This window comes from Aptenodytes patagonicus, chromosome 1, assembly GCF_965638725.1.
Source record: "Aptenodytes patagonicus chromosome 1, bAptPat1.pri.cur, whole genome shotgun sequence".
NCBI lineage: Eukaryota > Metazoa > Chordata > Aves > Sphenisciformes > Spheniscidae > Aptenodytes > Aptenodytes patagonicus.
This window is the reverse complement of record NC_134949.1, coordinates 206,230,059-206,244,273: the sequence shown is the minus strand read 5'-3', so window position 1 is coordinate 206,244,273 and position 14,215 is coordinate 206,230,059. Positions and strand designations below refer to the sequence as shown.

Genomic DNA, 14,215 nt, shown 5'->3' with positions numbered 1-14,215 from the left:
GTGGCTGAGTTCAGGTGCTTAAACATAAGCATCCAGCAGAGTTTGAAGCACCTTAGGGTATGTGAGACACCACATGGTATCGTTGTACCTACAGGAGACACTTCCTTTGATCGTGGCAGCTGGAGGCCAGGCAGAATATACAAGGTTATTTTAGATGACAGTAGGTACATATGATTAGGCAACTAAATTCTGCCTCTAGCTCATCTGTGACACCTGCATCATAAACACTTAAATTTAAGTGTATGGAACTGAAGCTCAACTTAACCCTTCATGACAATTAATGCTACCTGAAGAAGCATGTACTCCAATTACATCCTCTCTAATATTATTTCAGTAATGATTGCATCTTTTGCAGACATTTATTATGCTGCTATGGAGGTATCGAACATCATCATTTCGTTCTGGTAGGGTTTTATACATTCAGTTGGCATTGGTGACAGTGAAACCCACCTTGTAACAGTGTATTGGCTGGCAAAGAGCTGAATGCTTTATAACTAAAAATATTGTGATGGCAGAAAGAGTGAAGTCACAGCACTGGCTGGAAACAAAGTTCTTCTGCACAAATGACTAGAGTCCATGGCTGTAGGAGTCCTGTTTCTCCACTGTCTTGCCTGCTCTGCAAACTTGCCAACTAGAAGGCTGTCCATAGGAGGGAGAAAATAGGCCCAAGTAGATAAAATTATATACAATAGAAAAATAATTAACATTCAGCAGTTATAAAATGGTCTCAACTACTGCACAAAAAACTTTTTAACAAGTACAAATAATAATTTATATCTCGTGAGTGTTGTATAAGGCAATATTTTGGTCATGAGTACATAAGAAATTAATAGAAGGCAGCTGCTTACCCTCCACTCTTGAAGAAAACCTGGCAAGGCAGAGGTGATCAGTGTCTTTATGAAGTGTATTATATCACCCTTTCTCCAATTTACTACTCGTCCTTCTGCTTGCTTGTCTTTCATAATCTCTTTAAAGTATTTGCTGAGTATTGTCGGTGATTTCCTAGTGCTCTGTTCTGTGGAAAGGTTTTTAGTTTGAGTAGCTAATGCTGAAGTGCAATGAGAAGATGTGTGTGTAATTTAAACACTTCTGCTTAGAAGGTAAGTTAAGTAGGAAGCAATTTGAGGGTATGAATAAACATTCTGTTAGACTTTGAAGAGGCAGATAGTCCTTGCTTGATAGTGGGGGGGGGGGGGGTGTTAATGAAACTTGCTGACTTCAATCCTCTCGTTAAGAAAATTAGTATCTTGATCTTGTGTATATTAGGATTAAATTACGTTATATTCATAAACAATAGACTCTAAAATAGTAAATATAGTAATATTCATATCATAATTAATGTTATTTCTTTACAGTTTAAAAGATAAAGTAGGTAATGAAGACAAAAAATCAGTTTACGGCAATTTTCAAAAAAAATATTTCCTGAGGTGTTTTTTTTTTTTTAGTGTCATACTGTTCAAACTTAATGCTGTTTGATGAAGAAATTTTTCTCACAGGAAGGCAAGGTTTTACTCTTGCTTAGAGGTGACAGCTCTAGAATATGTAAATAAGCCTTTTCATGCCCTCTTACACCACCACCACCCCTCTCTCTGGAGCATTAACACTGATGTTTCCTGTTGGCTTTCTTCCATTAGCCCCTATTTCCATGCAAGTGATACTATCTCTGTTAGCACTTACCCGTCTTTCAGAGCAGGGTGTCCGTTTTAGGAAGTGGGAGACTGAGGCTGAATTCCCTCCTTGGCCCAGGAGACTTCAATCCTGCAGTCCTACCTCCCAGGACAGTGATCTGTAATGCCATACAAAATGTTAGGTGCCCAGCATGAGGGGACAGCTGGGAGCAAGCACTCTTGATGTCTGCCAGCAAAGTGAAGCTCTGCCTCTGGCTACGTGCTCCCTCATGTCTTCGTCTTTCATGGTTCACCTTCAAAAAGCAAAGCAGAGGGTGAGATCCCCAGAGTTGTTCACTGCTAAGCATGGGCTTCAGTCTCCTCCAGTGAGGAAGGAATGTTCCAATGACAATGCTGTTTTATAAAGGCATTCGGAAAGATTATGTTTAATTAAAATGCTGTAATTGCTGGGTTTTAGTGCTGACTCCAATGCTCTTGGTTTGCACAGGCTGAGAACTAACAATACAATTGGGCTTCTCTGGGAAGTTTGGTCTCTCTGGTCTCTCTCTGCTCTCTCTGCCTTGTTTCTGAGCCACAGTGATGCTTTGGCCAAGAGACCTGCCGTCCCGGACCAAGAGACAGGAGCAGATCCCTAAAACAAGGATCTGGTTTATTTCAAACAAGGCTTCAGCAGCCATGATTGCACTCAGGCCTCACAAATCTCTCTTTGTATAGATGTTCGCTCCCCTCCTGCAACCAAGTTTGCCAGGCTTCTCTTGCTGACATCTGTGTGTATCTGGTCATCTTTAATGCAAAAAGTCCAAACCTTAATAGGAATGTAAAAGTTGGACTAGAAGAGGCGTCTGATTTATCAGCTCACATCCCTTTCATAGACAGACAAGTAGGTCATACAATTTCTTTTATAATCTTATCAAGCTACATCTCAAATGCAAACAAACACTGTTCATTTTTATATCACCGAATGTGAACTTATGTCTAAAAGATGCTGTGGGAGAAATACAAAAGGCTATATATAAACAGGTCCCAGAGTGAAATTAGGAAAGCCTGTGAGACAGAAGAGTTCCCTCCACTGCCATGAGCTCTTCCTTCCTTGTGTCTTGCAGCTCTGCACATCCCATAACAAGACATTGTGAGGGCACCTTTGGCACGTGGCAGGTGCCCCCAGGAGACTGTCAGCCCACTCATGAGCCGGCTGCAGATCTAGTTTTGAGGATGGCTTTAAAAGTGACCTCAAGACTCAGTAGGGCATTCTGAATTTTAATTACAAAGAGAAGTAGATTTCCAAGTAATAAAGTTCAGGAATGTTGTCAAAGCAAAGCATTCAGGATCAGAAAATATTACTAGACAAGTTAGTGTGAGCTTAAATAATTGAGAAGGGAGCTCATGTATAGAGAAGTAAACCTAAACCTGGATGACCTGATAAAGTCATATTTGCAAAATAGTTGAGATATCCCTTTATTAGTGACTTGTCCTTTACATTCCTATCGCCTCTTTCCCAGTGTCTGTGTCATCTGAAATGATCAGTAATTACTTTTTTCTTCCAAGTCCATGATAAAATATTACATCACATTTGGCCCCACTAGTAACACATCCCCTCACTCATCGTTCTCTGTTTGCAATTATGTTTTAAGACCTATCAGTCAATTTTAATCCATATAATGCATTCCAGGCTGATTTGTGTTGCTCTAATCTCTTAATCAAAATGTGATGTGGCATCAAAGTAAATGCCTATGGAAGTTTATTATGCCCATACACCTTTATCAGCCAAGTTGTCATCTCATTTACAATTCAAAGATATAAATTTATTTAATAATGTCATACCCAGTGCTATACTGCATACAAAAAAGGTGCAAGAAGTACAGAAGATGATAGCGTTTAATTAATCTGCTAGAGGACCTTAGTATTTTGTGCTTGCCTTTCATTCTCTGGTACCTCAGTTTCTTGACTTTCACCTGGGTGTCTAAGAGAAAGAGTGCAACTTAATTTCTCATGGTTTTCCCTGAAGCCACTGGTACAAATACTTACAACCTTTAATTCCACTTTTAATCCATTTTGGAACTACAAATCAATAATGATGAGTGATTGTATGGATTTCTAAAGATGACAAAGGAATTATATGAAAATCAGGCAGAGCACAGAGTAGAGCTTTTCAGAGTCTGCCTATGCTGGTGATGTCTAATGTGGAGACAGAACTCACCAACTGAGTTTGAGAGACACATCTTTTCCTTTTGAAGTCATTATTTATTATTTTGTCAGCAGTAGCAGATAATAGTCTGTATTCATGTAGTTAAACTACTAGGCTCCACTTACCTTTTATTACTCTGATTATTACTCTGATGGCTAGATACACTATTTCATGATTCTGTGAATAGTCATTAATGTTACCTTTGCAAAATATTAATGGAATTGATGATTTCCTTCCCTGATCTTTCTAATAATTGAAACTATATGGCTTATAGCAAGTGGACTAAATAAAAAATTGGGTTTTTTACACATAGACATAGCAGGAAAATTTATAAAAATGCAAACATAGGACTAGTTTTTTAATAGCAGTAAACCAGTGTCATACCATTAGGTTCCATGGAGCTGCTCCAGTATGCACTGGCCATTTCAGTGCTTTCAATGTGAGGATTGTATCTGCAGTAATGACATATTATAACATGCAAACAGTTAAGGTGCTTTACAAATGTGCCACTCAAAATACTTCACTGGAATAGACACTCCTCAAGAAGGACAGGCTGGAAAGGCGAGGTGGGGAGTTGCCTTTTATGTGCTAGAGCAGCGGGAATGCATGGTGCTCAGCCTCCGGACGGATGAGGAGCCAGCTGAGAGCTAATGGGTCAGGATTAGAGGGCAGATCAACATGGGCAACACTGTGGCGGGTGTGTACTGCAGACCACCTGATTGGGAGGAAGCAGATGAGGCCTTCTTCAGACAACTGGAAGAAGCCAGGTGATAATTGGTATGTCTTTCTCTCCAGAATAGCAGTGTTATCAAATGCTCAGCTTTTCCTACAGACCTTAAAACGAGATGGAAATGGATCTTGTATCCAGAAACTGCACCAAGATCCTCACTATGTGACACTATTATTTAGATATCAAGAAATTGGCACAAAGTCAAATTCTACCACCGTGGCCATCGTATGTGAGGATATGCAGCAGTGTAGCAAGGCATGAAATTTCAAACTATGCAGTTTCATACAATTGGCATTACAAGAAGCTATGCAGCTTATCTAAGCATGGGAATTCACTTGTATCGTATCTTCATCTCATCCTATGACACAGTACAGCTAAGCTGGTACTGAAAATTGCTGAAAAATTTTAACAACTGTCTAACAGAAAAGTGGATTCCAAACCATACCCAAGTGGAAGAGCACACCATAGAACGTATGTTGGCATAGTAGATGCATGCATGAGTAAGAAAAAGGAAGGGGAAAATAAAGGAAATTAAAAAATGCCTTCCAAGGTCATCAAGCCAAAATACGCATCCGCAACAGCATTTTGTTCAGTCAGGACTGCACTTTTGCTGCAGATCTGATGGTTCTGACAGTTCTCACTGGTTTATAAAATGGAGGAGTCAGGGAGTGAATACAGTGGATTGCTTTTGGATGAAACCAAACTGGGAAATGGGCTCCAAGAATGCATTTACTTCATCAAAATTGCAAATATGTTTTAAGTCCACAGGATGAGATTAGAGTTGGTCCAAAGTAAAATCCCCTAAATCTGTATAGTATGAGCAGCAGATCTTTAGCACCAACTGTATCACTCCATAAATCCACCCTTTTCAGGTCACATTACCTCCTAACGTAGGCATACCTAAAGACTTCCCAGAACCACAATTGGAAGACATTAAGATCAAGCTATCCCCCCTGATAAATCATATGTTTGGACATCATTCAAAGTTACTGACAAGTCAAGTCTTTTGTTAGCACAGGTAGTATTGTGGCATTATGTATTTCAGTGAAATTACAACTCATTCACTGTAATCCAAGATGAAAATCTGAGCGAGGAAAACAGTGAAATGCTTGCTTTGTGAAGAATTGTCAGGTAGGACATAGTGGAATGAAGGACAGTGAGGGATCATGTTATATTCTCAAAGGACCGCAGTGTCAGAAGAATCACATTTGAGGCAGTCTCTTCTCAAAGAAAAACTTGAATTCATTGCCACCTCTAGCTGGGAAGTAAACAAAGTCAGAAGTTTTGACAGATCAGCGTATCCTTGCAAAATATCTTAGTTGCACCAAATCAGCATTTTCTGACAAACTTATTTAATTCCTTGGGGGTTTTTTTTCATCATCTCCAACGTGTAAGGTTGCCATCTTGTAACACCCACCAGCACAAATACAAGAAAGGAGAATAATTAACTATGTCCAGCCAGCCATTAGGTTTTATCTTGCAAAATAATCTTAATGCTAATGAAGAAGGGTTAAAGTCCTGTCTGAATTAATGAATTTTATATTTTCCAGTGTTATATTCATGCCAGTTAGCAGATTCCAGAAAGACTCATCTATTTAAATTGATGATGAGGATATCAACAGCTAAATAAAATTTAAATAGAAGCTTAGAAATCCATGCTTCCTTGAAGTGGTGAAGTGATTCAGTATGGTAATTCTTATATTTTGTGCACTTCCATCCAAGCTAAGGAGATTTCATTCTAAGGAATCATGATTTCAGCTAGAGCTCTTCTCAAAAAGCGGCACGTTTCATGCTTTCTTAGGACATCCTGAGAACTTTCCCCCAGCCCTCGTGAAGTGATAGTCTACCTATCAGTTGGCTTGGCATTGTATTCATTTTTAATGGTATCTCTTGATTTCACTTTTTTTCCTTTTACCATGTTCTCTGTGGTTGCCCCCACTAATTTTTATTATCCTTTTCCCTTTATACCACATCTAATACCATCTACTACTACATCTATACCATCTACACCATACTTTCTAATCATCCATTTCCCCTTGTCTTTCCTTCCCTCTGCCTGATTCTACATGTACTTTCACTTTTTCATCCCAATCTCATCAGGTCTTCCAGACAGAAGACAGAAAAAAACATTGTTTGCACATACATTTGCATTTAATATGTTAACTGTGATAATATTAATATTTAAATAAGCATGCACATGCATGCGTGCATATTCACCAGCCTGCAGCTCAAGAGGGTTCTTAAGAGTTTCTTTCTCTAGATGGAGTCCAAAGCCCTGACTTAGGGCTTTATAGAGCCCAGAATTCCTTCCTGAGGGTAACTGCATTCTGTTTTAATTCAAAGAGCAGCCAGAAAAGCCATGTTGAGTAATATCCTAGCTATTAAAATACATTGCCTTGCTACATATGTACCCGAAAAGTGCTTAGATACGTGAATCCTCTAAGCTGGAGAAGATTACTCAACCTAAGGCCTCCCCAGTTTTGGATGAGTGCCTTCACAAAGCCAATGAACAGAAGGTGAGACTCCACCCTTGCTGCAGCTGGCGGTGTTGAGCTGCTTTTTTGAGCCATCGCAAGGAGATGGCTCAAGCTGGGGGGCTTTTGTACTACTTCAGCTAGTTCCCTGATCCTAGTGAAGCTTCGGCAGGAGATGGTCACTGATGTGGTGATACTGCAATGATGCTAGTCCTCGGGAGAACAGAAATGGAGGTGCTTGGAGAACTTTCGGGTCTAACAGGGAGGCTCCTGGTGAGGTTGGGTACCTGCCTATTGTGGGGACAGTTTGGAGCTTGCAGTTTTGGACAAGTTCTTTTGGTAGGGCATATCTTTAGTGCTGAAAATAGAAGGATGCGGAGTAGGGCACTTACATGAGGCCTGCATGCAGAGGGATGAGGCCCCTCTGTAAAGCAGCTCTGCACACACTGAACAAGGAGGCTCTGAAGGAGGGAGAAACGTTACACCAACAATTTACCTGGTCTGCTGCCTGGTTCAGTGCAGCAGATGCATTTATCAAGTCAATATTCACACTGATGAAGAGGGCTTGCAAACTGAGTTTCCTGCCTTCTAGCCAGATACTCTAATCATCATCACATTATTCTGCAAGACTTAGATACTGCTACCTCCTTCTCTTCTGCCAGCAGCTATGTTTGGAGGGGAACTGGAGGGTGTTATTGTGTGGAAATATGCAATATTTAGGCACTTCATTAACTGTCTGACCATGATTTTTTTTACAATCTGAGTTGCTCTCTTGAACCTCAGCACCTTGGACCTAGGTTGAAAATTGACTGTTGTGCTGTTATAGCCAACCTGAACTCCTAAATAAGTTAAATGTCCAGGACCTAAAATTGTTGTAAGTCCTTATTTGGATTTATCCTCTAAGCATTCAGTCTTGCTTCTATTTCACACTATAAATTCTCAGAGGACCAGCATCCATTGCATGCTGCACTCTGTGCTATGAATTCCAGTCTTGAAAATTACTTTCTTTATTATCATAGCATTTCTTGCACAAATAACTTAGAACCACAAAGAAAGAGTACATTGCAAGAGTGAAAACACTAGATGCAAAGAAGAAAGAGCAAGGTTAAAAGTAGGTGGGCTACAAAGAAAAATTAAAATAATGATTTGTGACATCAAAGCCATGGACTCTGATTTTCAGGAGGGTACGGATATTAAGGTGATGAGGCTACATAGTAGCCCCTTTACAGGAAGGATCTTATGAACAGTTCAAGAACCTGCAGCCATGAACTTCATCTGGGTTCTGGATGTCCAGGCTTTAAGATGTATTTGCCTGCAGCAGCACAACGCAAATAATCCTTTTGTACCGATGACTTGCTTTGCCCCACCTATGCATGTACCACCACCTATGCACGTACCACCACACAGAGGTAATCACTGTTTCTTCTCCATTGGGATGAAACTACTTTCATTCAAGAGGTAAACTATCTGATCCCATAGTCATTACCATTTTACATGCATAAATACCATTTTATATTCAGCAAGTCTGCCTAAAAATAGGGGGAAATCTTTGATGAAGCTACATGCCAGAATTTGTGCTATGTATAGGATAGTCTAAAATAAATATGATTATTTAAGTCTGTAATATTTGCAAAGGTTTTGTGGGATTTTAATTATCTCTATTAACTCTAATAGAAATTACATTGTAAAAATCTTATTCACTTATTTTGTTGTCCCAAGTAGTTTAAAATTCCTCTGTCTTCAGTCTTCTTAGATTTCATTCTAGGAATTTACACCTGTACTTTTACATTACCTGTGTATTGTGTTGTTCCAATCGATACTGTAATAGTAGGACTGTATCTATATTTTAATTGTCTCAATTGTTAATATATGGTTTCGTATCTTAATTTCTGATATCAAAGTGGCCATATAAATCACTGTTGCTATTTTTTTTACATTTGAACTTTTACAATATAGTATTTTTCTTTTTTTTTTTCAGGGCCTGAAGGAGCACTTTTTGAACACTCTGTAGAAACACCACTTGTGAAGGCAGAAGCTTTTAAACAGCTTAGGTAAGAATTTATACATAAAAACATAAATCTAGTAAGTAAACATTGTTTACTGTAGACATTCACATTTTTCTGAGCAAGGGATTTTCAACAGCATTTACAGAACTACTAATAACTTTTTTTCCTATTTTATGTGACAAATTATTGTTTTGAAGGAAAATTATACATTGCTCTGAAATTTTTGAAATTTATTATGAGTGATTTATTGCTGATGGTGAATATTTAAAGTCACATCAAATACTGTGGAAAGTTTTTGTGTAAACTTCGATTTTTCAATTTTTAAACACTGAAGTATGACTTTTTCTACAATAGAAATTGCTTGTCTGCAGTAGGTCATCGACCTATAATTAGTCAAGTTTTTTAGAAACTAGTATCAATCTGAGGAAACAGACTAATAAGAAATGTGCAAAACTCTGTATAACTAAAGAGCAGTTTGGGGATGAGAAAATAATTATAAAGTATCTTGTATGTTTCGGGGCTCCTTAACTCTGGGATAGCATTTCTTTGTGCATTATTCTATGTAATTTTGAGTATCCCAATTTATGTTCTGTTCATGAACATGTTATGTTTCATTTTATAAGCCAGTTCAAAGAAAGATTTGAAATGAAAGAGGATCTCTTTAACAATTATACTTCTGTCCTTTCATACCTTGGCAGTCTGCTACTTTCTGTTATAATTTCTCTTCTTAGTGTTTCTTTTCCAATAGGGATAACTATTAGAGAGTAGCAGAAGATTATTAAAGCTTTCAAGAACACTGTTTGTATCTTGGTAACTGAATTTTCAAATTGAGAATGGCAAATGAGAGGGAGACTATTAAGATACTTCTTTTAATTTTCTCCTTGATATTTAAGATTTACTTACAGTAAGATAGCTTGTGCTTGCATTTGAAGACAGAATGAGCTCAAGACATATTAGTTTTTACATGTTGATCTCCACTTTCAAAAACGTGTTTCTTCTACTGTGGTAGAATTTGGATTCTACCAATTGAATCAAATTGACCAATATGTAGGATTCTGCATCGTAGTGAACATTGTCTGGTTTTGGAGGGAGTGGATTCATTATGTTGTAAATTTGTCATTTCCTGTGATTATCGCAATTTTGATAAAGTAGGACATTGAATTTTGTAATTACAAAGCCAAGAATCTCTGCAAATTTTTTTCTGTGGTTGTTACTTTGCTTCAAATGCATCTTCAATTAATAATATTTTAATAGGCTTAAAGCTAATAGTTTTATTCTACAGCCATTATGCTATGATACATTTTAAGTTCTTATCTGGACTTCATTTAAAAACAATTACAGTTTCGGACTACATACAACTATTATTATTATAAATTTTTCATCTGTTTTTGAAATAGGATATCATTTGAAGGAAAATATTGAGATTAATTCAAAGTGTTTGTAAAGTTCTCCTGCATGGATGAGTTTACCTCATGGCTTATCTCTAATGATTTTTACCATGTCAACTATAAGCACATGTTTTGATCTAGAATGTTGCTATGTGTTAGCAGAGCTCGAGTGTAATAGTTAAAATCCCGTTCAGTTCTGTCTTCAATTAACTTAAAATAGTGGGAAGTACAGATTCTTCCAGAATTTACAGAAGTTATGCTAATAATTATTATAATATCAAGGAAGTACCTACATGGCCACATCAACACTGACACTTGCGACTGACATTAATATCTGACATAAATCCAGAGCTGCTAAACAGCTGTGCTAGAAACTGAGTTAGCTTAACCCTAAGAAAAATGCTGAATATCAGGGCATGAAGCTGTGCAATGAATACAGCACTCACTCATGTCCTGGCTGGTCCTGAAGACCTGAAGCCTACCCAGAGCAGTTCAAAATGCCTCATTCCTTTGATTTTTGTGTGTGTGTGTGTGTGTGTGTCTTTACCACCCATAATCAGTGTCAAGTCTGAAAGCAGAGATGGCAGTGATTCCATGGAGGGCTTCTGGGGAGGATCGAGAAGCGAACGCATTTGTCTGCAGTGCAGATGCTAAGTTAAGATGTAGACAGAGAAGAGCAATTTACACGGCTCATGCTGGAAAAAGGTTATTTTCAAGGGTAACCTTAAACATCAGTGTAAACAAAATTCATGCATTCTGTTGTGAAGGGGCTCAGACAAGTTTACCAATGCATGGCAATTTTATAATGCTTTATAAATATTCTGTTTCGTTCCACACTGTTAAATATAGGAAGCTACCTACTGAAAAGCACTTCAATGTGGAAATTTAAAATGCAATTATAAGTATTACTTTTCTATTTTAAATTTGAATATGCTTCCTTTCCAGATTAAGGTAGTGAGTATCGAGTTATAGGTAATATAACCTATTTGTTCACCTCAAGCCTTATCTCCACACTTTCATCATCCATTAATCTTCTGCTATTTTTCCTCTATTTTTCCTTCAGTGGTTGTGCTGTGCCATGTGAATGTGATATGCTGGGTGAATGTGATATAAAGTGCCATGGTATGCAGCATTAAATATAGGGAATACCGCTCCAAGAAAACCCATCCACTTCAAATGTAGTTGCATGTTTCAAGGAGCTGACTGGAAAGCTGTTAATGCTCATAACTTTTCAGCTTGTGTCATACGAATGGAGGCCACATTCATTCTGTCATTCAGATTTAGGGCAGTTTCACAAAGCTGACACAAATGGCCTTCTGAATTACACATTCCTGTCCAAATGCCGAATTTCAAGATAGACCGCTTTTATGGAAAACAGAGATAAGTGTGTTAGAACATATCTTTTTATAGCTAAGTAATGGAGACAGAGCAATGCAATTATACTGTGGTCAGTAACTGTCTTTTCATCCCGTAATTTGAAGGAAACATATAATAGATTGAATTCATGACTCACCCGTAAAGAAAAAGAGATGTGCTTGCGCTTACTTCCAACTAGTAGGAAGAATTATAATAACAAAATCTGCATTTCAAAATTGAAGCATTCCTAGGTTTAAAATAACATTGCCTACTTTTGAATTCCTTTCCTGGAGTTCTTAGCTCTACATAAGATAAGATACCTAGTTTCCATTTACAAAATTTGTTAAGACTTCAGGATGTAGTGGAGACCTAAAAACAGGGTCTCACGTGTAAGGAGTGTCCAACAAACATCTCAATGGCATGGTTACAGTCAGCGAGAAGATTTAGAAATATCCAGGAAATATCCTTCCCAGACAAACACCACTGAGGAGGTACTTGGTTAAAATTAGCTAATTGTAATTAGTGAGAACAGAAATATGTCTGGACTCCCACTTCTCTCTGCAATTCAGTTGCATGGTATAGTCAAGTGCCTACACAGCTTCCAGGTGCAGGAGTGCTTCTTTGACAGCAAGCGCCTATCTATTGGGACATAACTCCTTTCCTTTGGCTGAACCTGTTCTTCTGTATGGTCATGGGACCACAAGAGAGCAAGCAAGAGGAAGCACAAGTTAGTCTTGTGTTTAGGGCATTCAGCCAAGAACAAGAGGAGACCAGGGGTTTGCAGTTACAATTTAAAAAGTAATCCTGGAAGAAGAACCAGCTGAATGTCCTGACCACTAGGTTATCTCCTCTTTATTTGTTTTGTTTCTTGCTGGATTACTTGGTTGTGCAAAGACTGACATTCAACCCAGGAATGGCCATAATCCAGCTCTTTACTCCCGCCAAGCTGTTTTGTAGTCTGGTAAACAAAGATAACAGATACAGGTTTCATTCCACTCAAGATGAAGAGGGAATTGAACCGATGCTTCATAATTCCTTGCTGAATAGCAAAATCAATAGGATTGTATTATATGTAATATAACATTATATATATATTATAATATATATTTTGTATATTATTTAGAATATTATAAAAAGATGGAAAGTGTTACCTCTTCCGTGGTTTTCCATGAAAGTGGCCTCAGCCCTTGTGCTTTGGTGTGTATTTGGCATGTTGAGAACTTGCCTCAATCAGGTCTCCTGGGGACTTCCATGGACTTTAGCTGCCACCTCTAACCAGATCACAGCAAAATTCTAATGGAAACCAGGTACCTTGCTTTCCAAAAGAAGGAATTTAAACATGACAAAATTTAAACATGACAAAAGCCCATGTTCAGACACGTAACTTGTGACCCAAAATGTAGGTGGGAAATGTATAACGGCAACTAATGGAACTAGCTGCTGTAGACAGAGACATTTTTAGCAATTCCCTAAAAGCCAGCTTCTCCCCAGGTTCCATGTTAGGTACTGGAAGTAGCCTCTTCTGATATTATCTGGAGTTTCATGCCAGCACACATATCCTTTTATCCCCAGTTATCAAATAATAATCTTTGTGAAAAACTAGTGTCTCAGTTTAGACATTTTTCCAGTCTGAGGATAACATATTTTTCTGATAATTTATAGCACTTTAGAATATTATTTAGCATATTATTCTATTCCTCCTATATTTCATATCCTTGAATAACGTAACTCATACGTAGTTTTATCATTTTGATACTGTTCACTTCTTGTGATCTACACATCTTGCCATTTTCTAAGGGAAAACAGTGGATCAGCAAAGCTGTGTAATTCTCAAAACAATGTTTCTGAACTGAGCACTCCTATTTCCCAAACTAATGGAAATGTGCTTACAAAAGTGACATCTTTCCATTTATTAACTGACTGTATACTAGGCATAATGAATACAATGCTCATAGGTTAGTACTAGCTTTGCTCTTGTATTTGCCATAAATGGATGTCCGACAGCCAGCAGCTGTGCCTTCTGAGCACAAATCCCATGGGAAATCACTTTTAGTACAGTCAGTTTGTGGTATTTTGCCAGTTCTTCAACTGAGGGTTTACATCCAAGTTCAAAAGTGCCCTACATCATTCCACCCTTCTTGCATTTGAAAAGCACTCTAGCAGGAATGATGTCACTGTTCCAGACAGGCAACATTTGTCAGGCTATGATTATAAATAGATATATAATGTTATCATTTAACATATTATTTAACAGCTTATGGGTATATTCTGAAAATATTTCAGTATTTCCCAGGGAAACAGATGTATTTTAAACAAATGTATAATATTGGCATTGACCAAAACTTTAAATATATCATTTAAGAAGCATTGCTTCAAATTTTAATGAAATACCTATGTCCAACACTGAAAAGCATCAAAATATATATTTATTAATTTGTGACTTGCATG

General features: G+C 37.8%; 1 protein-coding gene across 6 annotated transcripts in view; it reads left to right on the top strand.

Annotated features, from left to right (window-relative positions):
- SGCG (sarcoglycan gamma) overlaps nt 1-14,215 on the top strand; it is a 161,413-nt gene that overhangs the window by 129,269 nt on the left and 17,929 nt on the right. For all 6 annotated transcript variants that reach the window (XM_076328099.1, XM_076328098.1, XM_076328102.1 and 3 more), the window contains one exon: nt 8,996-9,068. In XM_076328099.1, coding sequence (XP_076184214.1) covers nt 8,996-9,068 — 73 coding nt within the window. The remainder of the gene's footprint in view (nt 1-8,995; nt 9,069-14,215) is intronic.